The sequence below is a fragment of the Notothenia coriiceps genome, unplaced genomic scaffold (genome assembly GCF_000735185.1).
Source record: "Notothenia coriiceps isolate Sejong01 unplaced genomic scaffold, NC01 NC01_scaffold00037244, whole genome shotgun sequence".
Lineage (NCBI taxonomy): Eukaryota > Metazoa > Chordata > Actinopteri > Perciformes > Nototheniidae > Notothenia > Notothenia coriiceps.
Genome location: NW_011369945.1, coordinates 2968800 through 2994161, shown reverse-complemented (window position 1 = coordinate 2994161; position 25362 = coordinate 2968800). Strand labels below are relative to the sequence as shown.

Below are 25362 nucleotides of genomic sequence, written 5' to 3'. Positions count from 1 at the left end.
CGCTGCATATTCAAAGGCCCCCGTCTGTCTGGGTGCAAAGTCAAGGCGTATCTTCAAGGAGAGCTCTCCAGTAATTAGAAGAGATGGCTGGTCTTGGCCCACAGGACATGATGTGTGCCCGTCCTCCCAAGACCTCCCACACGAAGCTTTCATGTCCCGCTGCGACGGAGCGGCTGCAGTCCGCCAAGCCCCCCACTGCGCCAGCGTCTAGCACTGGCCAGGCGGATGAATGAACTGTCACTGCTGTGTGTGTGTGTGAAGGGCCTCCTCGTGCAGCTCTCTTGTAAAACAGAGCAGAGGTTGTTGAATATACTGTTGTTCTCATTAAGGCGCTTCCAATAAAAATGTACAAATTGGTTGAAATATAGGAGCTAGTTAAACACGTTATAGAAGCCATAAATCTTCCTCACCTTCTCAACCCTGCCGCATGTCTTTTTTAAATGTACTAAAACATAACGTCTATCAACTATATCTGGCATTGTTAACACTGCCAGTGTGTGTGTGGTGGTGTGTGTGTGTGTGTGTGTGTGTGTGTGTGTGTGTGTGTGTGTGTGTGTGTGTGTGTGTTTGTGTGTGTGTGTGTGTGTGTGTGTGTGTTGTGTGTGTGTGTGTGTGTGTGTGTTGTGTGTGTGTGGGTGTGTGTGTGTTGTGTGTGTGTGTGTGTTGTGTGTGTGTGTGTGTGTGTGTGTGTGTGTGCTGATTCATAGGTGCTGCTCCTATGTGGGTCGTCGCGGAGGGGGTCCTCAGGCCATATCCATCGGGAAAAACTGTGACAAGTTCGGCATTGTGGTGCACGAGTTGGGTCACGTGATCGGATTCTGGCACGAACACACGCGGCCCGACAGGGATGAACACGTCAGCATTATCAGGGACAACATCCAACCAGGTGAGAGGCTGAAGCGTCCCGCAGCGATAATGTTGGAAAGATGCAGTCAGAGGCGATAAATAATAAAGATAACACCTTTGCACACAAACCTGGCCTAAAGTAGAAACTAATCCTACTGGCAAGTGTTTATAGATTTGCTCAACAGCATATACACAGCTCATTATGATAGTCAGTATCCAGGCCAGTTTTTGTAACACCATTGTCTGTTAAAAAGATCACATTTTCAATATTTTTAATATAAATCGGGTGTGTTTGACTGTTTTCTCTGAAAGCACCTTTAATACATAAGGTTCCACAGCATGACTCGGCCTCACATTTCAACTTTTCCTCTCACAGGGCAAGAGTATAACTTTCTGAAGATGGAGCCGGGGGAGGTGGACTCTTTGGGAGAAGACTATGACTTTGACAGCATCATGCACTATGCCAGGAATACATTCTCCAGGTAGGAGTCAGGCCAAGTTCCCCTTCTTACGGCCCAGACATGAAAACTAGTCGAGTCCGGCCAAGCTGTTTCCCGCACTGCTGTAACCTTTTAACCTATTATCTCTGTTTTCCATTTCGGCCATTAGGGTGTTTTTTATGACTATATAGATCTGTAATGCACCGGGTCTGTGGCTGCTGCTGAGTAATGTGGCTGGATTCCCAAAGAGAAAAATAAACCCTTAAATATCTCCAATAATAAATCACAAAAAGCGATGAAGCCTGAGGACAAAAAAAGTTTAGAGAAGGCTCTCTGTTCTTTGAACGTCTGTTTTGGATCTGAATTGTCTTACTGTGTTAAATTCAAAGAGATAGAAAATCGTATTTTTTTTTTTAAAGAAAGTGGGTCTTCAGTGGAGATTTAAAAACAAAAAACTCTATTTATACTAAGTTCTTTTCTCTTAGCTTTTTTTGGCTGGCCTTTTTTCAACAAGTGTTGCTCACATTCTATGGGGCCTTGGGGAGACTGTAGGAGCGCTTATGTGATTTATTCAATGTTTGGATTAAATTTCGTATTGCTGTAATGGAAATACTGAGGGTCACAATATAACACATGTGCATGAAGTAAGACTTAGCAAGAAATCTGACGTGTTTGGGTCGATTTGGCTTCTTTCAAATCCAGAGTGAATTCAATTAGACCCGTAAGATTCAATAGCTGAGCTCTTACTTCATAGGCTTTGACCTTTATTTGGCGCCCTGAAAAACTTTATCTAAACTTTTAAGGTCACAACTTCTCCCTCGTTAAAAGCTCTGATCTGCTTTTTTAGGTTTTTGAGAAATGTGTGTTTATGATCATTTCAAAATGACTCCTTATTGTTTTAGTAAAGTCTTCATACCATAGTGAAAGTGTTCTTCGGTTATGTGCCAGCTCTTTCCCACAGCCTGTTCAAATTAAGGCTCCTCTTTTCGAGCAGCAGCCCCAATAAAGCAGCACGGTCCTGGGGCTGAGCGAGCCCAGCAACAGTAGCTCTGCTTCATCATGACAACATGTCTTTGTGCCACTCTCAAGGCTATGTGAAGCTTCTTGTAAAAGTTGTGCCTTCACACCATGAAGCACCTCATTATGCTACTGAAGGCTCTTTGAAGAGGCCATGGTGATTAGTAGCATGATGTCCACATAGGCAGGGACTCAGAGATTCATTTCCTACGCCTGCTGCAAAGCCTTTCAGCACCTTCATAGCACTCAGGTGTTATAATACATGCCATGCTACTGAATGTGGTTTGCACTCCAAGCACAATTTAGGTCTACCACTAGTAATCACCTACACATGGTAAGGAATGCAGTGGTGGGCATTTTATTGTCTGCATTAATGTTGCCTTTGTGTTTTCCCATATGAAGGAAAGGCTCTGCTAACGTTTAATGCTCCTCAGGCTCAGCAAATAAAACCACATGACTCTAAATGTCTGTATCTTAGACTTTGGACAGTTGGTAAATACCTTGATTAAATGGCTAAACTATTCAAACCAGATTAAAGCGCATTGAGTATTGAATTAGTGGGAAAATGTTGCCCTAGAGGAAGTCCTGTTTGTAAAAGGGGAACTGTAAATATCTAACCCTTACTTAACACTTAATTTTCTTTCCTTACTCCCTGTCAGATGCTACAGGAAGCTTTTCCAGATGTTGTGCTGTCATTCAGCACGGCACAGGGCTGTTTCGGCGAGGAAAGATGTTACTAGACAAAGCCTCATGACGAATACTGGTCAGTCTGGGCTCTTACTCTAGTCATCTTAGGCTGTGATTGATTTAAAGTCTAATTTACCAGCTGGGTGACTGCACAGCCAAAATAGACCTCTTGGGGAAGTTGATTCATATTCTGAGTCATCATTGTAAATACACATACACCGCCACGCTCACTGCAAAGTGCCTTCCTGACAACCTGTCCATGTACATTAAATTATTTCGTAAGCTGTGACAGCCGAGCTTCACATAGAGCCGTGTAAATATTATGGTTACCTCCTGCTGCCATGTACAGGATATGACAGTTTTGTGTAAGAAAACTGCATTTTTTCCACCCTTCCTCTATCGCTTAGATAAACACATGTGGGAACCTTTTGGACAGCTGCAGGTCACTTCAACTTTGCAAAGGTCTGCCTATAGCAGGAGTAGTTTTGACAGCTTTTAGTAAGCAAGAGTGTGTGCCATGTGATCCAGACTAAGCAAAAACTGAGGTTACCCAGGCTAAGATTATTACTACCATACTGAGCTTTGAGATCAAGGTGTTGGCTGTCACTTTGGACTTACATGTGTCCTCTATATATATATATATATATACGTTTTCCCCACAACCAGCTCTCCCATGCCCTGTGTTACTCTCTGAGTGTATGGGCCTCTTCTCAAGTAAACGGCCATGCTCTTGCAGCAAACAGATTCTGGGAAGCAGAGAGGGAATCTTTGTGTAAACGTAAGCTCAGCTGGGTGTAGGCCAATGTACAGAAATGCCTGTCGGGCCCCCGTGCATCCAAACTGAAGGTAGAGAGTGCACTTAAAGCTGAAATATGGCACGGCCTTTCTTGTTTGGTTTGTCTTTGTACGGGAAAAACAGGAAAATGAGGGACCGTAAAGTTATAGCATAACTTCTGGTATGATATGATGATGTAACATATTTCCCCAAACCTTTTTTTAGTTCATACCAAAAACTACTTTTTCTCCAGTGTGGGCTTTGAGGTCAGTTTGTGACCTCCACTGCAGCTGATAACGAGTTTGATTTTTTTTGAAAATAAGAGGAAAAAGTTGTTTTTAGAGGACGGTTTTATCTTCCTTGAGCTCAGCACTTTGAAACAGGATATTTATGTAGTTGCTGTCACTCTCATGGTCACGAATGGACTCATGACCCTCTACATTTTGGGTATGCACAACTGCTCTCTGCACAAAGGAGCAGCCCTTTTTATATTGGGTAATCCCCACATCCTCTGTTTTCACTCTTACTCTGGAGTCCTAATTCGTGGAAGTGTGTTGATCAATAAGACTGTTTAGATTGCGAGAGAAATGGCTGCCATTGCTGGGGAATGTTCACAGAGCTGTATAAGCAGACAAGGGGCTCCTGTTAGCTTTTCACAAGTCATTCCAAGCACTTTTTCTGAGCGCTGATTGGCTGATCTACCTGGGCCAGTGTCTCCCTTTGTTACCCCGTTATTAGCCAGTGTGTTTGCTCGGTGTTTTACAGTAAATCACCGTGGGAAGCCAGGGCCTTTGCCTCGGGTGTTGTTCGGAAGATTTCATGGCGTGTCTTGATGTTTTGCTGTGTCTCCAGGGCACAAGCAGGGCTCATCCCCGTGCTTTTTGTGTGGGGTGTGTTACCCGACCCACAACCCGGCCTGCCCCCTCTTTCGCTTCCGAGATATTTTTTCAGGGTTGACGCATGGAGCGGTGCCAACTCAAATAGAGACCTGCCAGTGTGCCCTTTGTCTGCTCTGACACCGGCTGGAGTGGCGTTTTTTTCACCAGCATACGGGCTCCTGGAAGCTCACAGACGGACGTGTCGGCAGAATCTAAACTGTTAGCTCAGGCTGCTCTGTTTGCACATGCCTGGCGTTGATAGGCATGTCACCATGGGAACGGCCGGGGAGCCAGGCCGTTGCTCGCCAATACTTGGAGGAAAATGGAGATGATAAACTAGCAATGTGTCATGTGAGACAGCACAGTGTGGAAAGAGTTTGTTCTGTTCTTACTGTTCTGCCATTTTTCTCCTGAAAATCTACAAAGAAACTTTACCTGATGGATTTATAATTCCTTTCACATCTGTTAAGTTTTGTTTTGGAGAAAGGCTTACGTTTGGGTTCATCTGTAAGGCAGACGCGTGTGAAGAATGATGTCAGTGTTCACCTCAGAAACAGAGCGTGACCCCGACTTCAAAGGAAAGCTTTGATAAGTGACTGCAACTGTCCATCTATTGCCTTTCAGCAAGAAGTGATAATATCTGAAGAATCAGAAAGTAAACAACATTGATTTAAAATGAAACACATTCACTTTTACAATCAACATGTTGGTGGGAGAAAAAGAAACATGTGGCAATAAAAAAGGTTCAAAATCATAAATCTTTCCGTTTTAAAGAGGTCCTATTATGCTTTTCAGGGTTTTTCCTTTCCTGTAGTGTGTCATATAGGTTTTGTACATCTCTAAGCGGTTGACGAATCACAACAGTGGCGTCCAGCTAACCAATCAGAGTGTCTCTGGCCTCTGGTTTCAGACGGAGGGTGAAAAGAGGTGCTTTTTGAACCTTAAAGTCACAGTGGAGGCACAAAATACAAATCTGAATCTGAGAATGAGCATAATAGGGCCCCATTAAAACAACATCACTGGTCTAATGTACCTCATTAAAAATGGCTGATGGGTCAAGTGGAAAATGCACCGACCAGCTCCTGATTGGTTATTTGTTATAAGAGTGTTTATTCACAGATAAGAAGTTTGTTAATGTGCCACATCTTTTATTATTTTCGGTTTATTAGAGTACAAGCAGGAGACAGGATCATGGTAATACTCACACATAGGTGTGGGTGTGCGTTCTGAAAAGCTTCATGCTGTCCAATTTAACTGCTGCCACATCTCATCACAATCAGTCTTTCAGTAAGATTTCATTAGATGTGGGTTTTCCATCAGACATCTGAAATGCATTTAGACATTTTATTGTAGAAAAATGCACACTTTTGTTCCTAGTGTCAAGGGTTACATGTCTGTTTAAAAGCTTAAAGTGTATATGAAAAAGAATGTCTCTGTGTCCCCTGTCGTCTGTCTGCTGGATTTGCTAAACAAAACAACCACATTTATTTTGGCTGATCCACACTGGACCACATTCATGGTTTTCAGATGTTTCAATCCTTTAAAAACCCTTAATAATAATGTTGACAGTGATTGCGCTATCCGATGGTAAGTCACTTAATCCTCAGGCGAACTTGTTTTGTGGCGTGCGTGTATGTTGGACTATCATCAGGATGTGTGCGTGCCGTCTGGGTTTCATGCGACATTAACCTTGGTCTCTCCTGCTGAATTACAGAGGCATCTTCCTGGACACCATCCTGCCACGCTACGATGTGAACGGAGTGCGACCACCCATTGGCCAGAGAACCAGACTGAGCAAAGGGGATATCATACAGGCACGCAAACTCTACAAATGCTCCAGTAAGACCAAAATGACAGATGTTGTCTGCTTTGGGTTTTTCCTGTCTATTTTTGCATGTGTGTGTAACATAGAGCTGAAGAGAGGTCTGCCTCCTGTTTTCCCTCGATTCAGCTCATAGCCGAGCATCGTCTCTTGATGTGGCGTCAGTCCTTGGCTACAGCGTCCGAAAGTCCCAAGCTGGGTGGAGTGTAAACGTTACCCAAGGACAGGAAGTTTGTCATCACTCTTTCCCAGATAGACGTAAAAGAACAGCTGGTCTCGAGAAGACAATGATTAAAACAATTTTCGGGAACACTCATGTGCGCACATCACAGCATGTGAAATGTGAACTAAAAGACTATACTAAGAGTTACATAAGCTTGGTACTTTACCAAACCACTCACTTTGTTTATGATTACAGGGGAGAGAGGGTTTAATGCTGTTGAAGTAAATAGGATTTATGGCATTAACAGATGTACATTGAGATCAGCTTGCTGCTGAATAGATTTGATGACTGACAGTTAATTGTAAGTCAGGCGAGGATAGCTAGCCTCACATTAAAGCTCCTTAAATAAACACAGTCATGGTCACCGGAGCCGGACCAGCCTATGTGGTTTTAGTGAGGAATTTTTAAATGTAACATTGGAAGCGTTCTGTCTCTTTCTTCACGACAATTTCGGTCTCGTGAGGAAGAAACTGACTGGATGAGGTGACGCACGCTGCGGGGGACGAGGTGGTGAGTCTCCACATGTTCTTGGAAAATAAAAAATCCTTAAAGAACCACAGATCTGCCATTCATGAAGCATTCCTGGTTGCGTTTGTCATCCCCGGTGTGTGCCTGGAAGCTTGTAAAGGGTTTAGTACCGGCGAACCTCTGCCAAGCATTATTACACACAACCCTGGGCTGAGGGCTCTTCATGTTATTGCTTACACACAGTCCTCAAGGGAAGTGATAGATGAGAACAATTGGAGATGTTTTCCTGACTCCTTCATAACACCCCCTCAAGGTAAAGATAACACAGAGTTATAATGAATGCATACATTTATCTCAAAATGGAAAGCAGATAGAAGATGCAATCTGCTCACTGTTATTTCCTCCCCGTCTTAATCAAATGTGTCTCTCCCTCACTTGGCATCAGCCTCCCTCAGCAGATCCACGAGGCTGTGCCTGGTGTCTGGGATCAGTCCTCGCACACTTGCACACTTAAAGGGGCCATCTTTTGCACATGTTTTGCTTCATATTTCTGTATAATTCTTGTACTGTGACATGTTTACAAAGCTCTTTATTTTTCACACACTGCCTGCGCTGCAGCACCTCTTTTCACCCTCTGTCTGAAACCAGAGCCCAGTCTGCTCTGATTGGTTAGCTGGACGGCTCTGTTGTGATTGGCCAACCGCTATGTCAAAGTCAACTTTATTGTCAATCTTTCAGTTTGTGTGTACAGACAGAGATCAAAATACTGTTTCCCACAATCCTGAATACAAAAATACAAATATATAAAAAAATATGTATAAAATATGTATATCATATATATATATACCCAATCAACAGACACATGTATACATATGCACACATTAAGACATAAATAAAAGCAGAACAATCAATGTCCTGCCCCTTAGCCCCCCGCTGGCCAATAGAAGCACAAGAGTTATATAGTAATGTATTTATGGTACTAAGTTAACAAAGGAGTCCAATAGAGGCGTTTCAGGCAGGGGGGGGAAGAAGAGAGTGTGTGGGAGAGAAACTCCCTCTGGAGGAAACTTTGGGATTTTAGCCTTTGCAGACCATTTACATACACTAAAACCTATATAACACACTACAGGAGAGAACAAACCCAAACAAACATAATAGGGCTCCTTTAATTTGTGCCAGTCAAACTAAGGGTGGTTTTTCACAATGTGTTCATAATGCATCACATCCTCCAGAAGGCTCAGTTATTTATAGTGGGCCAGGTTTATTTTCAGAGGATGCTCAGAGAAAGTGTCTCACACTCTATTCCTTTGTGTGATCATCATCTGGAGTCGGGGGGAGGGGTGAGGTGCGGGCGAATATAATCAGCAGATGTGCTTTTGAACATTAAAGCGCTGCCCTTTACTTCACATTGGCTGTTTTATAATTCCAGCATCTGTCTCTGCAGCGGGGGGACTCTCCTCAGAGCTGATGTGTGTATAACTTGAATTAGTGGATTAGGTGTTATCAGGCAGAGACTAATTGGCAGCGCATCATGCTCACGGCTCAGGTCTAACGTGTGTGTTTGTGTGTGTGTGTTTGTGCACAGGATGTGGGGACAGTATGCAGGAAAGCAGTGGGAACTTCTCCTCTCCTGGCTTCCCCAATGGATACTCAGCCTACATGCACTGCATCTGGAGAATATCAGTCACACCAGGGGAGAAGGTATGAGCATATGGAAAGCTCCACTTTGAGATGCCAGAGAACAAGTTTCACTTTCTGTTTTTACTGACGTGCTGAATGAGGTACTTCTTATTTATGTGAAACGTGTCACGCCCTCTTTGTCATTTCCTAGATCATTCTCAACTTCACCTCCATGGATCTGTACAGGAGCCACTTGTGTTGGTACGACCATGTGGAAATTCGAGATGGATACTGGAGGAAGGCGCCTCTCAAAGGTCAGTTTCAACTAGAGAAGGCTGTATGTGGGCTGCAATCATGATTCATTTGATTATCTGATGAAACATTTCTGGACCAGAAAAAGGTGACATCTCCAAATGTCTTGTTTTGTCCAACAAATATAAAAAAAAAATGAATATGCAATCCCAAATAAAAAATGGTTACGGTAGTGATGGCAGGTTTTACAAGTGTTCAAAAGAACAAAAACATGTACATTATTTGCATTTTTTTTTAAGGTAAAGGCATTTTAAGGTTAAAGGAGGTAAAAAGTAGCGTTCTGTTTTAGCTTGTCAGAAGTACACTCAGTAAATGAGTTAGCTAAATGAAATGCTAATTGTTTAGTTCTTGTCCAATTTTATGTTTTTCAATTATGTCTTTGAATTCCTCTAGTACACTTTCACCTGTGTGTTAAGTTTTTTATAATGTAATGTTTTTTAATGTAATCAAAAATCTTGGTTCCTCCGGTGTGTTCTCACCTGTGACTCAGGTCGTTTCTGTGGAGATAAACTGCCGGAGTCAATCATCTCCACCGACAGCCGCCTGTGGATTGAGTTTCGCAGCAGCAGTAACTGGGTTGGGAAAGGTTTCTCCGCCGTTTATGAGGGTAAGCATCCATTCCCTGACCCCGCTGCACCCCATCCCCACATGCCGCTCAGCTGACTGAACGCATGGCCAGTCACACATCCAACAATGTGCCTGGAGGCTGCAGCAGTCATATCCAGTTTTTGGCTCCCCTGCTGCTGATGTGTCAGACACTTTACGCTGCATTAATCACATTTTGGGAGGCCTTCACGCTCGGCTCCATTGTTTCCAGACTGTGTGTGTGTGTGTGTGTGTGTGTGTGTGTGTGTGTGTGTGTGTGTGTGTGTGTGTGTGTGTGTGTGTGTGTGTGCTAATCCTCGTTGCATAAATCAGAAACAGAGCACACGTTTTTATCTTCAGAGGCATGTGCTGATGATACTGCTATCGAGGGAGCGCAGTATTGTTTTTGATATTGTTTTTATTGTCACATGCAGCCATCTGCGGAGGCGAGGTGAAGAAAGACAGCGGCCAGATCCAATCCCCCAACTACCCTGATGACTACAGGCCGAACAAAGTGTGTGTGTGGAAGATAGCTGTAGCGCAGGGCTACCATGTAGGCCTCACCTTCCAGTCTTTTGAGGTAAGACCACAGTACTTTGTCATTTATTAGTACAATTGTTGAGTTTTATGACTGATTTGGAGATGTTGTTGTTGTTGTTGTTGTGGTTGTTGTTGTCAAACCCCAGATTGAGAGACATGACAGTTGTGCCTATGACTACCTGGAAGTGCGCGATGGGAACTCTGAAAACAGCCCCCTGTTGGGACGCTTCTGTGGCTACGACAAGCCAGATGACATCAAAACCAGCTCCAACCAGCTGTGGATGAAATTTGTTTCGGATGGCTCCGTCAACAAGGCCGGCTTTGCTGCCAACTTCTTCAAAGGTCAGAGGTCGAGGGTTGTAAATTCTTAAGAAAGAAAGTCGACATCTGTTTAATCTGACATGCTGCAGCAATCGCTCCCTGTGTCTCGTTATCTTTTGAAAACATTTTGTCCGTTTTTATCAGATCATTTTTCTGGGTTCTGTGGGACCCTCTGTGCCTGCGGTTGTTTTGAGGGGTTTCTCCTGTAAGCCAGCGAGCCAGGGGGCCAGCAGAAAGGATCCTAAACATAACTTTGTGTTTTCAGAGATGGATGAGTGCTCCAAGCCGGACAACGGTCGCTGTGAGCAACGCTGTGTCAACACACTGGGCAGCTACAAGTGCGCCTGCGACCCAGGCTATGAGCTGGCTGCTGACAAGCGCAGCTGCGAGGGTAAGTACAGGGAGAAAAGTCACCATGTAATTGACATGCTAAAGAACTTTACGCAGTTAGCCACCCAAATACAATAAGTACAGTCACTCTAAAGCCAGAACCAGATGCCAACTGTGATGTATGTGCTGGCCGGGCACTACCTTTGTAAAGTATTGAGTCATAACAATGCAAGCGTTATTTTTATCTCAAATGATATGTTGTCGTTTAAGACCTAAATGCTACTGTACAAGCTGGACCTAATCTGGTTGACCTCTGTCCTGAAGCTCCTTCCCTTAAAGTCAGCTGTCACAACAGTTATGCTATGAACGGCAATATTTCATTATTACTGTTTTATGTTTTGTTTTTGTAAAAGGTATTGAACTGTAACAATTGAAGACAAGCAAATTAAATTGAAATAAATCATGGATAAGATTTCACACGAAAGATTGAATGCAGTTAGTTATATGCATTAGTTTGAAATGGTGGAACGAGCTCCCTCAGGACAGTAGAAATGTACTTCTTTCATCACACTATAAAAACCACTCGTTCATTTAATAAATAAATAAAATGTTGAGCCCTTAATGAGTTTAGCCCATTTGAAACTAATTCATCAGCACTTGGATTATTTGAAGTGAATATATTTGCATTTTTCTATCTCTATGATTTATGCTCTTATTGTAAGTTGCTTTGGATAAAATCATCAGCTAAATGAAGTGTAATGTAATATTATTGAATAATGCAATTCAATTGTTACAAATTAAATGCTATTTGCACTTACACAAACCTCCAAAAAGGTTTACAAAGTTAAAGTGTATGACTCAACATTTGTATTTCTAAATACATGTAATTGCAACTAAAAGGGCAGTGTGCAAAAATCCTCTTATCTCTTTGCTTTGGACATTTCCTCCTACGCACCTGTCTGCAAGAAATTGAAGGAGTCCATCGGCCTCAACAATCCAAACCTTTAATATTCCAACAATCCGTCCACATTTAATAACTTCACAGTCCATGTTTCAACATCACATCTACTGCGGTTGGTACGGATCAGCACTGCATGTTAGGTTTAGCTAAAAATAGCCAGGTGAGGGGCAACACCAGTTGTTGTAACATGTGTGTCTTGCATAACCAAAGCCTGCCTTAGTCCTCAGTAATCGGGTTTATTTCGGACACAAAAGGATATTTCAGAGAGCTTTCATTTCAGCTGTGTGGCTTGCAGTGCCGAAGACGTCTTACTGAGTTATTTGTTGATATTATTTATTTTCTATCTACCTTTGTGCATCTGTATCAAACTTCTTATTCTTGTCTCTTCCCATGTTTCCGTCCAGCTGCCTGTGGAGGCTTCATCACCAAGTTGAATGGGTCCATCACCAGCCCGGGGTGGCCCAGAGAATACCCCCCCAACAAGAACTGCATCTGGCAGCTGGTGGCCCCCACGCAGTACCGCATCACTCTGCTCTTTGACGTCTTCGAGACCGAGGGCAATGACGTGAGCATTTGGGTTATTTTGAATCGACACAGGGTGGGTTTGTTCCGTTTTCTCTCTCTGTCACTGCACAAACATCCCTGTCCTCCTTATGTTTCATGATTAAAGCTAAATAAAATGCCCCATCCTCCTCACACGCTCCGTTTCTCTGCTCAGGTATGTAAGTACGACTACGTGGAGGTGCGCAGCGGCTTGTCGGCGGATTCAAGGCTACACGGGAAGTTCTGTGGAGCGGAGAAACCAGAAGCTATCACCTCCCAGTACAACAACATGCGCATTGAGTTCAAATCAGACAACACCGTTTCCAAAAAGGGCTTTAAAGCGCAGTATTTCTCAGGTGAGTCCTCAGAGAAACATGTTTGTTCTGCTGCTAGCTGTCAGTCTTGAAAGGAAACAGTCACCAAGCGTGTGTCCTCTGTGCTTCCTCAGACAAAGATGAGTGCTCTAAGGAGAACGGCGGCTGTCAACATGAGTGTGTCAACACCTTCGGGAGCTACAGCTGTCAGTGCAGGAGCGGCTTCGTGCTGCATGAGAACAAACACGACTGCAAAGAAGGTATTTCAACTCAAAGTCTTGTCTCTTTATTTCAGAATCAGACTTTTTTTTATTCGTCCCACAAAGGGGAAACTTACATTGTTACAGAAAAGTATAGAAAAATAGAACACTATTATACAAAAAGGCATGAACATAGCATTGAAATAAAAAAAATTACAATTTACAGAAGTCCACATTTAAGTATTTATAACATTAAATAAGTGTAGAATGAAGTGTGGTATATAATATTGGTCAAATTGTTATTGCACATCGTTACGTAAATATTCAGTAGTGGATGGACTAACTAGGAGTAGCAGCTAGTAGTAATAATAATATTAGCAGATCATTTGTTTCTGCTCCGGACTTATGCAATGATTACTTTGAGTCTAAAACAGTGTGTTCCATATCAGCATGGTGCAGAGGTTGACTCAGTGATGCTTGTTTACAGCTGGATGCGATCACACCGTAAACAGTGTAAGCGGTGACATCACCAGCCCCAATTGGCCGGATAAGTACCCCAGCAAGAAGGCCTGCACCTGGGCTCTCACCACCACCCCCGGCCACCGCATCAAAATCGTACGTGTGACTTCCTCCCGCTCTCCGTGTCATTTTTCTCTCGTCAGTCACGTTTTTGATTTGTGTGTGTCGCTTATTTGCGTAATTGAATTGCTAAATCCAGTGAGGACATCTGTGTTTACTGTTCTGCTGTCAGTGACCGATATGCCAGCCCAAACCAGGATGTGTGGCTCCCCCTTCTGTTATTTTCTGCATTTATGTCGAATGTGTCACTGACAGGATGTAGATTATTTGAATATCCTTTTTTATTTGTAGCATTTGCTTATAAAAAGATCTCTCTTATGACATCAAAGCATGTCTTCTTGTCCTAAATAACAATTCAAAACTGTTGTCAAACACTGTTAAACTCATCTGTGTGCTTCCAAGAGAATCACAGTTTTTTCTGTGCGGATACATTTTCTAGAAATCCCAGATCACTGTCAAAAGAATTGAATTTGATTTTTTTTTTAAAGGTAGTCTCAAAGTACTTAACATTTGAACTCCTACATTTTAATTTTCACACTACATGTCATTTGTTAGACGCTTTTATCCAAAGCGACTTTCAGTACTGTGGACAATCCCCACAGGAGCAATTTGGGGTGAAGTGTCTTGCCCAGGGACACAACCACATGCTGACTGCAGTGGGACTCGAACTTGGTACCCCCTGATTCGAAGTCCAGCACTCTACCCACTGAGCCACAGCCGTCCATTTTCACACACACTCATCTTGTTTTGTCGCAGGCCTTCATTGAGATCGACATGGAGGCCCACCTGGAGTGTGCTTACGACCACATCGAAATTTACGACGGGCGAGATGGGAAAGCTGCGAGTCTGGGTCGGTTCTGCGGCACCAAGAAACCTCCACCCATCACGTCTACTGCCAACAAGCTGTTCGTCCGCTTCTTCTCCGATAACTCAGTGCAGAAGAAAGGCTTCCAGGCCTCCCATACTGCAGGTAAGAACAGATGCTGCTATAACAGATTATCCTTCTATTGAAAGGACACAAGTACTCAGCTCTCGTGTAAAGTAAATAGCGGCCGTGTTTAACAACAGCAAAACTGTATGAAAACATCTGTTAGCAGAGTCTTGTACATCTCCGCATAAACAGTCTCTCACGTTATCAGGCGAGTGTTGCATCCGTGCGAGTTCTGTTTATGCAGATGTGTTTTCAATTGTAAGGGAAGAGCCAACGTGTGTGTGGACAGAAGTGAGAATACAACTGCTTAAATGACACTTTCATCACACCGCACAAGTTGTGTGAGAGTTTGTAAATTGATGTTTATAATAAGGTTTAGCTGTTGTTTCCGAGGCACCCATTTATTTCAATTTATCAATAAACTAATGAGGAATGTGCGAAACAAAGAGGCATTCCAGTAAATGATCTAAGCCGTCATGTTTTTGGGACATCATTTTAGTGTTGACAGAACAATGGTTGTGGGAATAATGCTCACAGGATTTAGTTTGGTCTGAGTTTAACACCCTGTCTGAGAATAATTATGACTAACTGCAGAATGGTCCTTTGAATCTGTGTGACTGTAAAACCACAGCTGAGCTAAAGACCCCCAAGCACAGCAGCTGTTTCTGACCTCTGTTTTCAAAATGTCCAACTCAGCTCAACTTCTCTGTCCGCAGAGTGTGGAGGTCGCCTAAAGGCTGAGGTCAAAACCAAGGACGTGTTCTCCCATGCACAGTTCGGGGACAACAACTACCCCGGAGCCTCGGACTGTCAGTGGGTGATCTCGGCGGAGAAAGGCTACGGCGTGGAGCTCATCTTCCAGACCTTTGAGATCGAGGAGGAGGCGGACTGCGGCTACGACTACATGGAGCTGTTTGACGGAGCCGACACCAAGTCTCCACGGCTCGGACGCTACTGTGGCTCAGGGGTAAGAACATGTTCCTTATCACAGCACCTTTCAGTACAGTTTTTACTGTAAAACAGCTGGAGTTTCAGACTATTGTTCTGGAATAAGCTGACCTTTTAGTTGGACTTTTTAAACTACCCTTGATTCCAGTCCAAACTCCGGCTTGAATTACTTTGTTAAACTCAACATGTTCCTCTGGGTTTGGGAGTGTTTCTGCGGAGGCGGTTGCGGGTCGACAAAAGCCATCACCCCCTAGGAGCCGATAGCCTATCAGAGTATCTCGCATCCGGTTGTTAGAGTGAATTAATCAGCCATTGCTGAGGCTGCAGCCTGAGACTGGAACAATGAGGCCAGCAGGGAATAGAAACACAAGTTTCCTCAGGTCAGAGAACAGCTTGATTTCATTTAAACGCTTCAATAATAAGCTGTGGCCTTTTACTGACGCCTGTTCTAGTGAAGTGTTTTCTGGAGGGGACATGACGCCCCCTGAACCCCAGGGAGAAGCTCCTCAATCAAGTTTCCTTTTATAAAACAGGTCGAAATGAACTGACACAATTCAGTCAGAAGTAGGGTGAAAACTCATTATAGTGAGGGGAGGCTTACTCTCAGCCCCAGGGCTTTTCGCAGTTAAATAGCAGACTGCATTTCAGCCGGTTGTACAATGCGATTTGTTGACCCCTTTCTTCTGGCGTTTTAAACCTAATTCCACACCAGGACTTATGGGCTATTGTAGATATATTATTCATGTTATGAATGACATCTTTATTAAACAGCCCAGTGTTTTACAGTTGGTTGCACAAGCTTTGCCTTCTCCGACATCGCGGCGCCACAGTGTGTCACCTCAAACAAGTGATTAACTTAAGTACGATGTTTCAAATTCATATTAATGTGATACCCCAGCCAGGTCCTGTGTTGCATATTTATCTATGAACACATAATAAAGTGAATTCCCCTTTTTGTTTCGTTGGAGAGGGCAGGCTTTGTACTCATGACATTTTAGAAGTGCTGTGCAGTGTATGGTTTTGTTCAGGGGAGAAATGAGCTTTGTCGAGCGCTGCACATGGAACTAATCTTCAGTTTTATTTTACCCTCACTTCAATAGCAGCCAGAGCCTTAATCAGAATAAAGCCGTACAGTCCCAGACCCTTGCGGGGCCCCTGGCTCTTACAGAAGTAGCAGTCCTCTGCAGTCAGAAGCCTTTCGTCGTGGTCAATGATCAGACTTCAGTATCAGCATGTGAGGAGTCTTAGTTTTAATTGAAGTTCAGTGTTGTAAAGTGACTAAGTACATTTACTCAAGTACTGTGCTTAAGTACAATTGACAATTTCGAGGCACTACTTTGTACTTCTACTCCACTACAATTCGAGATCAATATTGTACTTTTACTCTGCTACATGTATTTAATATCTTCAGTTACTTTGCAGTTTTGGATTAATGATATAAAACATAATCAACTCTTAAATCAGACATTAGTTACACTTGGAGTAAATTCAAAAGCAGAGTCATTGAGACTAGCGGCACCTTTACCAGCTTTGATAACACTTTAATGCATCAATAAATATGATCAAAACATAATATATATTATTCTGAAATGGGCCGATCTGCATAATGAGGACTTTAAGTATATGTGTTCATACTTTTCTACTTTTACTTGAGTAAGATTTTGAATGCAGGACTTTTAATTGTAACAGAGTATTCCTACACTCTGGTACTTCTACTTTTAATCAAGTACAATATTTGGGTAGGCCTACTTCTCCCACCTCTGTTGAAGTGCAGTCCGAGGAGCAGAAAGTGACGATACAAATGAATCTCTTGTTTCCCCCCCTCAGCCTCCAGAGGAGATCTACTCGGCCGGTGACTCCATTGTGATCAAGTTCCACTCCGACGACACCATCAACAAGAAAGGATTCCACGTGCGTTACACCAGCACCAAGTTCCAGGACACACTGCACTCCCGCAAGTGACCAGCGGGGGCCGGGAGGGGCCGTGCGGGGAAGAGGGGCAAACGGAGGGGCCCCCAGGGGAGGCGCAAGCCCGACGCTCGGAAACCTTTGGCCGCCAAGATAAATCAGACACGACAGAACAGCCGGAAGACCACCAACCGCACCTCAGCTCCCAGGGGCTCTAGCGCCCCCCACAGACTGTGAGGAGTAAAGCCATTCTGCAGTACACCTTGTTTTTACCTTTGTATGGTTAGGATTGGGGTGGGGGGGATCAACGTCTGCCTTAGGCGGACAGTAGGGGAAGATTTATTGACCCAGACACCTCCAGATATTTTTATTTCCTTTTTTTTTTTTTTTTTTTTTTAAATGTGCATCCTAATGAGAGGCACAAAGGAAAACAGTGGATTCTCAGGACCTGTAGGAAGGCGGGCTTTTGTCGGGCCAGCCCACCACATCCGGGAGGGGGAGAGGAAGAGGAAGAGGAATATAGGATGGTCTCCTGCACTCCTCAATAATTGCTCTCCTCTCCTCACACATCCCTTTGGTTCAAGGATTCCTATCTGTAAAAGGACTTGACTTGAGGTTTTTGATACTGTATGTCGGTCAATTGCATGTAATTACAAGGAAAGAAGGAAAACTGTACAGTGACAACACCAGCATTTGTAATTGGCATTGTCCTGGCACCCAGTGGCAAGATTCTCGTTGTTACCATTAACAAGGAAATTAAGGAAGCAGTTATCTTATTAAAGGACTAATACATGAATTGTGGTCCATGTCTTCTGGTTGGTAATTGCTGGCCTGAGGACTGGCTATTACTGTACATCCATGTATAAAGTAATGTGTATGATCTTTCAAAGGGAACATGTGCTTTTCTCAGCTCAAACCAATTAGCACTTTACAGTGAATTGTTCCAAAATCATGAGCTTATGAATTTTTGTGAAATGCAATGCCAGTTCACTTATTTTTAAATGCATTTTATCTCTTATTCTACATTGTTTTCTTTTTTTAATTGCTCCAATTAGTTCCTCAGGCATACTTGAACATTGTGTGTGCCCTGCAACATGGGGTAATAAAGATATGATTTATGTTTCAGTGTTGATTTACACTTCTGATGTAAAATAATTTCTCTCCAGAGAAAATGCCTTTTTCTTGGTACAATGAAGTATTTCTCTAGAACCAAATGAGCCTGGGTATTTATTGTTATAGTAATTATAATGTAAAGGTGGAACGGTGATGTTGGATTAGCCCTATAATTGCCTTCTAATGTATAGCCATTGATCTGTGTTGAATATATTATGTTGCTCACTCATTCCTTTTCTCCGTTTATTGCTCATTCAACGCGATGAGAATATTGTTGTGTCACATCGAGGGAGTATAAAGCATCTGTTTGATGTCCGACCTTCGTGCACAATACTACTTTTATAACTGTTTTGTGCCATTTCAGTAAAACCTTGTCCTGCATCGCTCCAGCGGATTTGAGTGCAATCCAGGACATGTGAGTAGGAGGAGAAATACAGAGCTGAGGACTTAAATGGTACACTGATCTGTTTGAAATAACTTTCTGACACCTAGCAAACAGAGAAAAAGCCACATTTAAATATCCCTTATTCATCCTTTCATCTACGCTTCACTATTTATAGACGGAGCTTGTCATTTCAGACTGCAGAAGGAAAGTATTTCATTTCCTCGCCTTGCTGAATATTCATTTGCCTACATATAACCTCTCCCCCCCCCCTCAATGCTTTCCCTTTACCATTCTGTTGTTCTTCAGAAAAACAAATAAAACAAAGCGGGTCAGAGCAGTGTAGATGCAGGGAAAATAGCTGGAGTGGCACAACTGAAATTGGCATTCATTAAACTTAAACCAAGAGAAAAAGCTGCAAAATACACGCAGATGAACCCGGACTGCAGTCTCGGTAAACACACTTTAAAAAGATCAATACGAACTCGTGAATATTTCATGAAGATTCCTGAAAGGTGCAGGCTCAATATCTTTAAACAAAGATTGGTTTTCTTCTGGTGATGCAATTTCAATCTGTCCGTATTGAATTCAGTTAAGGACATGGTATAATTTAGATTGTTGAACCTCAAGTACACTTCTCTGTTACAGATTGAAATGTTTCTCATTTAAGTGAAGCGTTAAAACAGTGAAGAAATACCCCCTAGATATAAATGGTGGAATATAACTAGGTACTCAAGTACTGTACTTGTGCTTTACTTGAGTATTTTCATTTTATGCTGCTTTATGCTTTTACTACACTAAAAATATTGAATAGGTTAAGCTACCCAAGTAGTGTAGGAAAACGTCATTTCGATCTCTCGGTCTGTAAACACAGTAAGATTGACATTAAAGTTTGACTATAAAGTCATTCAAAGAAACCCGTCTTTACCAAGTGCAACATTGAAGTGATGAACACATTAATACACCAATCATTTTAATACAATCATTTAAAATATATGGTGCTGAAATGGGCTGTTCTGCATAATAAGTACTTCAACTTGTGATACTTTAAGTATATCTTGATGCTATTACTTTTACTTTCCAGGACTTGTACTTGTAGCTGAGTATTTTCACACTGTAGCATCTAAGTAAGTAATCTTCTTCCACCTCTGCTAGATATACAATATATAGTAATCAACACAAATGTGGAGGCTATTCAGAAAAATGTAGTGTTCGCTCCAGTAAAGAAAGACATCTTACTCTTTCTAAGTAAAACCATTTCTTTATACAGCTTCTATATATCAGATGCGTTTGCTTGTTATTTGCATCTTCTTGGGAAAATGACCTTCATATTCCAATCAATGTAAATGGAACATTCAAACTCTATAGTATCATCAGTCGTGAAAATGAGCTTTAAATCAGCACAGTTTTATTTTCCTTCTGCCACATAATGAACATGCTGCTTTATTAAAATAACACCGAGGACTCTCCAGGACAAAAGTGCTACAGTTTTTAACGCAAAACATTTGTTCGGCTCCCATCTTAATGAACACTAAATGCCTCTGTATGCAGAACTGCTGCCCCGGTGTTTAATGACCCACATGAAACATTCATGCACTGCAATCCAATGTCAAATCTGAGCCGTTTCACATGAATAATTAACGACGGCCAACTGGAGATGTGATGCTGCGTACTGTAGCTCTCCCAGTAGAGAACGAAAGTGACAGGTCTCCGTTACATAACAATGCAGAAGAAAACAGCACATGGAAACACCCCAGGCTTCCTGCACTTGTTTTATTTGACATTCACAAGTAACACACACACACACAAAACAAAATGTACTGTTCTCGCTGCAGTCGAGTCCTTCTCCCTAACCATTATTGTGTTACGTGGCTTGACAAAGGGCCCTTACCCTCACTGAGGGGCACACTGGAGCCGGCGTTGATGGGTGTTTGAGTGCTACTCTAGACTGTAAGAGAGCAGAGTGTGTGTAAGTGAGTGTGTGTGAGTGCAGTGGACGATGTGAGCGTTCACCTGAGGAGCTGACAAGAGGTCTCTTTCACTTGGAGCTGATAACGAAAGGAAAAACCAGAAGCAGTTTGAGCTCCAAGATATAAACGTGAAGGGAAAGGGGTTTTAAAGTGGACCTATCATGCTATATTTTAATAATATAGTGTAGGACCATACCTATATAAGGCATATTTATACTTTTTATTTTTCAAAATACCAAACAGATCATGCATTTTAGCCATTCCTCATTTCGCTCAATTGAACACTGTCTTTGCATGGGCTGATTCTGTGAGAACAGCACCATCTACAGGCCTGGCATATGTACTACAGCGTCTCCAGCGCTTTCCAACGGCAATGTCGTGGCTGTCTCCTCCTGATTGCTGGAGTTGGCCCAATAGCCGTAGCGCCACTTCTGTGACGTCATAGAAGTGTTCAAATCTGGATCAGTCTGTATCAGATCCGTTGCAGCCCCTTTTTAAGAGATTTGGGTATGGAGGAAAATAGAGAGGGTTGTGTTTTCTGACACTTGGTGAGTTCCCTGGAACACCGGGGACACATGTTCATGTAGAAAAGACGCACAAAAGTGCATTTTGCATGATAGGTCACCTTTAAGTATAAACATCTCTTAAGAAGAAGTTTGTGCTGGCAGCATCAAGAGTTCAGTTCACAATGTGTGAGGAGAGCAGCTTACTGAAACATTTACGTCACAAAACTGTGCACGGTAAAAACGTGACTAGTACAACTTTTAATCCAGCCACATCCAGACAGCTTTACAAATGTGGCTGTAAAAACATTCAAGAAGAAAATTACAATAAGTGAAAGAAATGTGTTGATCACGAGAGCCGGTTAACACACGTCAGAGCACGCTGTCGGTGTTCACAGGTCACAGAACACTCATCAGCTCTTCACAACTCGATGAGCTACACCAATGAAAACTGTGACTCAGCCTCCGTTTCCCAATGATCACTTAATCATCTCCACCTCCAGGCTGAAGGCGACATGAGATCAAATAAATAACTGACTCATTGAGTCAACCAAGAAAGGTCGACCCACTTCAGTGAGTCATTAACACTTAATACATGTGCTTACAATCCACTGATTAAGAAGATAAAAAGATGTGTTTGGTCACGAGAAACAGCTTCGAATAAAGGAATCTGACATCTTTGTGCTGTAGAGATCATTTACTGATCTGCTACTCTGAGTGCTTTCAGTGAACAGAGGAACTCCCCTGTCTGACATCAGTGTGAGTTGGCGGACGGGTGTGTGTTTAGGTGCTGATTGGTTGCCAGGCCAGCGCTCCAAACTGTCCCCCCACCCAGCAGATAAACGCTCCCAAGACTGACACCACCGTCACGGCGAGGCTGGCCTTCAGCACAGCGCGGGGGGTGCGGTTGAAGCGGGGGGGGGCCATCCAGGCCAACATGGCCACAGTCACAGTCAGGGTGAACAAAATGGAGACGGCGGTGTTTATAGCAACTATCTGGCCAAACTTGGCGAAAGGCACAATGACGCAGAAGAAGAGAGGGACTGTGGAGATCACCGTGGTGACGGCGCTGGACACTATGGCAACGCCCACATGGTTGACTGCCTCCAGGGTCCGCCTCTGCCTCTCGACCCCCGGCTCCTGCAGAGAAAACACAGATTAAAGTACAAGCGGGGGAGAAAGTACTCAGATCCTTTAATGAAGTGAAAGTACTCGTATAACACTGTAAAAAGAAAAGTACAAACCCTGCATTGGAAATGTTACTTAAGTCAAAGTAAATAACTTTAATCAGCAAAATGTAGTTGAAGTATTAAAACAAAAAAGTACCCAATGGAAGAAAAAAAAATAGTTCACAGTAAAATAGTAAGTTACCTAAATTGTCATAGATGATAATTAATTATCTCTCAATGACTAGATTTAATGACAAAGCTGACAGTTGGCTGGTTTCGTTTATAATTATTCTCTCTTTTTATAAACTTCTGTGTTGTTGAAAAAATCTTAATTTGTATCTATAAATGTTGAATAAATGTAGTAACATAAAAAGTACTATATGACCCTGTGAATTGCAGTAGAGTTAAAGTATAAATTGGAATGAACAGATACTACTCAAATAAAGTACAGGTATACTTCATCATTGTAATACTTGAGTAAATGTACTTATTTCATTTCCACCACTGGAAGCGGCTCCTTTTCCTTAATGCGCCTCCAGGGTGCTTCTTGACTTTTTTGAGAACAGATGTGGAACTTTAACTAATTGCTGAATTTGAAAGTACTCTCCCATACCGAGTTATGCCCAGGAGTGGAGGTCATGGTCTCCCCAGCCAGCAGGTACCCCTCCACCAGGTGCAGGCAGTAATCCACGGAAGATCCCACGAGTATGGAGAGAGAAATGGCCTCGACCGCTCCCATCTCCCAGCCCAGCCAATACATGATGGCCACCACCAGACAGATCACTCCTGAGGGAGGACAGGCTCTCAGAATTACACATATGATGCAGACCCAGGCCTAGATGTTTCATTTTAAAACCCGTTCCTGAGTGTCTTAACAATTTTCTTTTTCTATACGGTTTTAAGTACCTAAGGCCCCGAAAGGCAGGTATTAAAAAAAAAATCCCCCCCCCGGCTTTTATCCAATACACTTCCAACATTTTAACCTAACTTTTCAAACAACATTTCCCTTTATTTTGATATATCTTTATATTTGTTACATGTAAAATATATCTATCAATTGTATTATACTGTTTTATTTCATACTATGTCTTTTTTGCTTTTACTGAGTGGGTTATCTGTTATCAACTTTTGTTTTATTTTATTGTATTTATACTTTAATTTACCTTTTTGTATGTCATGGAGTAACATGTAAACATGCTGCATTTGTGCTAAAAGGTTTTAACATTTGACTTTGTATTACTTTACTGTTTATCATTATGTGCCAAGTTGTTAAACCACTGTGAGCTGCATCCTGTGTGTATAAAGTGCTTTACAAATAAACCTTTATTATCATTGAACTTCTCATCCCTCACCGACAATGGTTACGAGCACTGGGAGCAGCAGCAGAGGATGTGCAGTGAACACGGACACAGCGGCCACACAGATGACCAGAGACAGCAGCAGACTCCAGAGGGCGCTCTCAACGCCTACACACAATATTATCAGAGTTTCGTTAACAGATTAACATTTTGAACTTTAAAGGTCCCCTATTATACTGTCTTTCATCAATATAGTATAGGTCTCAGATATATACAAACATGTCTCTGAAGTGTTTGGCTCCAAATACCAAACAGATCATTGCAGCATTACCCATAATCCCCTCTGTTTCAGCCCTGTTTCAAAAGTGCTGATTCTCTGTCTGTTAATCTAGATGAAAATAAGGAGCCCCTCCCCACGCCCCTCAGAGAGAGATTTGGTTAAAAAGAACACAATGGTGCTCTAGGAGGAGATTCAGGTGATAAGGGGGGGGGGGGGTTACCTTGGTTGCTGATTGGCTAATGGTTACACAAGCCAACACATCGTTATGACATCACAAAGTGGCCAAAATATAAATGGATCAGGACAAAAAGAGAGAGAATCTTTTTTCCTGAAACTTTCAGAGTCTCTTTCCACAGAGGGGACACGTGTTGAAGTAGAAAAGACTTTTGCATAATAGGTGACCTTTAAATCTTAAGTTTGCAGAAGAGAGACACGTCTTTTTGTCACTCGCCTATGATTTCCATGAAGATCTGCTTCCAGTGCTCGCAGGTCTGGAAACCCCGTTGCAGAGCAGAGGATTGTGGGAGAGAGGCGAGCTGCTCCTGGATAAAGTTCTCCCACTGAAGGAAGTCGGAGTAGGTCTGAAAGGAGGATTTGCCCTTGTATGTGGTCTGGGGATAAGAGAGGGGTCGAGTTAGAGGCATGAAAGTGAAATTCAAATGTGTCGCTCTGTGATGCAGGAACATGAAAAGCTGGAGATGAAGGGACTCACGGACTCAAAGGCCATGGACAGCCAGCGGACTTTTCCTCCGTGCAGCCCCACCGCCCCGTGGGAGAGCTGCCCCGGGAGCAGGTTGGGCTGCGGGAGGGAGAGACACTCAGGGTGGAGCAGAGGCAGGACAGAAGACAGCTTGTTACCTGAGGGGGACAGGTGGACATTACACATTGTCAAGAATTTGGTGAAATAGTTAACCAGGATTTTGCTTTGGATTTGAATGTTTTTACAGCAAGTTTACCAAGTTAAGTCTTTCATACATTGCAGTTTGAGCTATAAAGTGTCTAAAATAAAGTCTAAGAGTTTATTTGACTGATTATTTCTACAATTAATTTTATATCATTATCATTTTCTTAATTAAATTTCTTTTTTATTTGGTTTTATAAAATCCCTGTGAGGTTGCAGTAGTTTACACTTTTTTCTAAGCTATAGTCCAAAAGCCCAAAATATTCAATTTCCTATTAAAAATCATTAAGAAAACCAGCGAATATGAATATCTGAGAAGTGGGAAGCAGTGCATTGCGGACCCTTTTGCTCAAAAAAAGGTATAACGGTAAACGTGACTGATCCTTTTTTGTGTGTGTGTGTGTGTGTGTGTGTGTGTGTGTGTGTGTGTGTGTGTGTGTGTGTGTGTGTGTGTGTGTGTGTGTGTGTGTGAGAGTGAGAGAGAGAGAGAGAGAGAGA

General features: G+C 42.6%; 2 protein-coding genes across 2 annotated transcripts in view; one reads left to right on the top strand and one right to left on the bottom strand.

Moving 5' to 3' along the window:
* bmp1a (bone morphogenetic protein 1a) overlaps positions 1-18378 on the top strand; it is a 35486-nt gene extending 17108 nt beyond the window's left edge. The window contains exons 5-20 of the mRNA XM_010793262.1: positions 708-886; positions 1223-1328; positions 6358-6482; positions 8742-8857; positions 8988-9090; positions 9579-9695; positions 10108-10253; positions 10360-10555; positions 10800-10925; positions 12230-12390; positions 12544-12724; positions 12817-12942; positions 13370-13497; positions 14218-14431; positions 15109-15359; positions 17168-18378. Coding sequence (XP_010791564.1) covers positions 708-886; positions 1223-1328; positions 6358-6482; positions 8742-8857; positions 8988-9090; positions 9579-9695; positions 10108-10253; positions 10360-10555; positions 10800-10925; positions 12230-12390; positions 12544-12724; positions 12817-12942; positions 13370-13497; positions 14218-14431; positions 15109-15359; positions 17168-17302 — 2410 coding nt within the window. The 3' untranslated portion in view covers positions 17303-18378. The remainder of the gene's footprint in view (positions 1-707; positions 887-1222; positions 1329-6357; positions 6483-8741; positions 8858-8987; positions 9091-9578; positions 9696-10107; positions 10254-10359; positions 10556-10799; positions 10926-12229; positions 12391-12543; positions 12725-12816; positions 12943-13369; positions 13498-14217; positions 14432-15108; positions 15360-17167) is intronic.
* Positions 18379-21276: 2898 nt separating this feature from the next.
* disp3 (dispatched RND transporter family member 3) overlaps positions 21277-25362 on the bottom strand; it is a 20800-nt gene continuing 16714 nt past the window's right edge. Inside the window, exons 12-16 of the mRNA XM_010794149.1 lie at positions 24676-24821; positions 24415-24574; positions 23738-23851; positions 22999-23171; positions 21277-22356 (exon numbers count right to left, since the gene is read on the bottom strand). Of these exons, the coding sequence (XP_010792451.1) occupies positions 22000-22356; positions 22999-23171; positions 23738-23851; positions 24415-24574; positions 24676-24821 (950 nt within the window). The 3' untranslated portion in view covers positions 21277-21999. The remainder of the gene's footprint in view (positions 22357-22998; positions 23172-23737; positions 23852-24414; positions 24575-24675; positions 24822-25362) is intronic.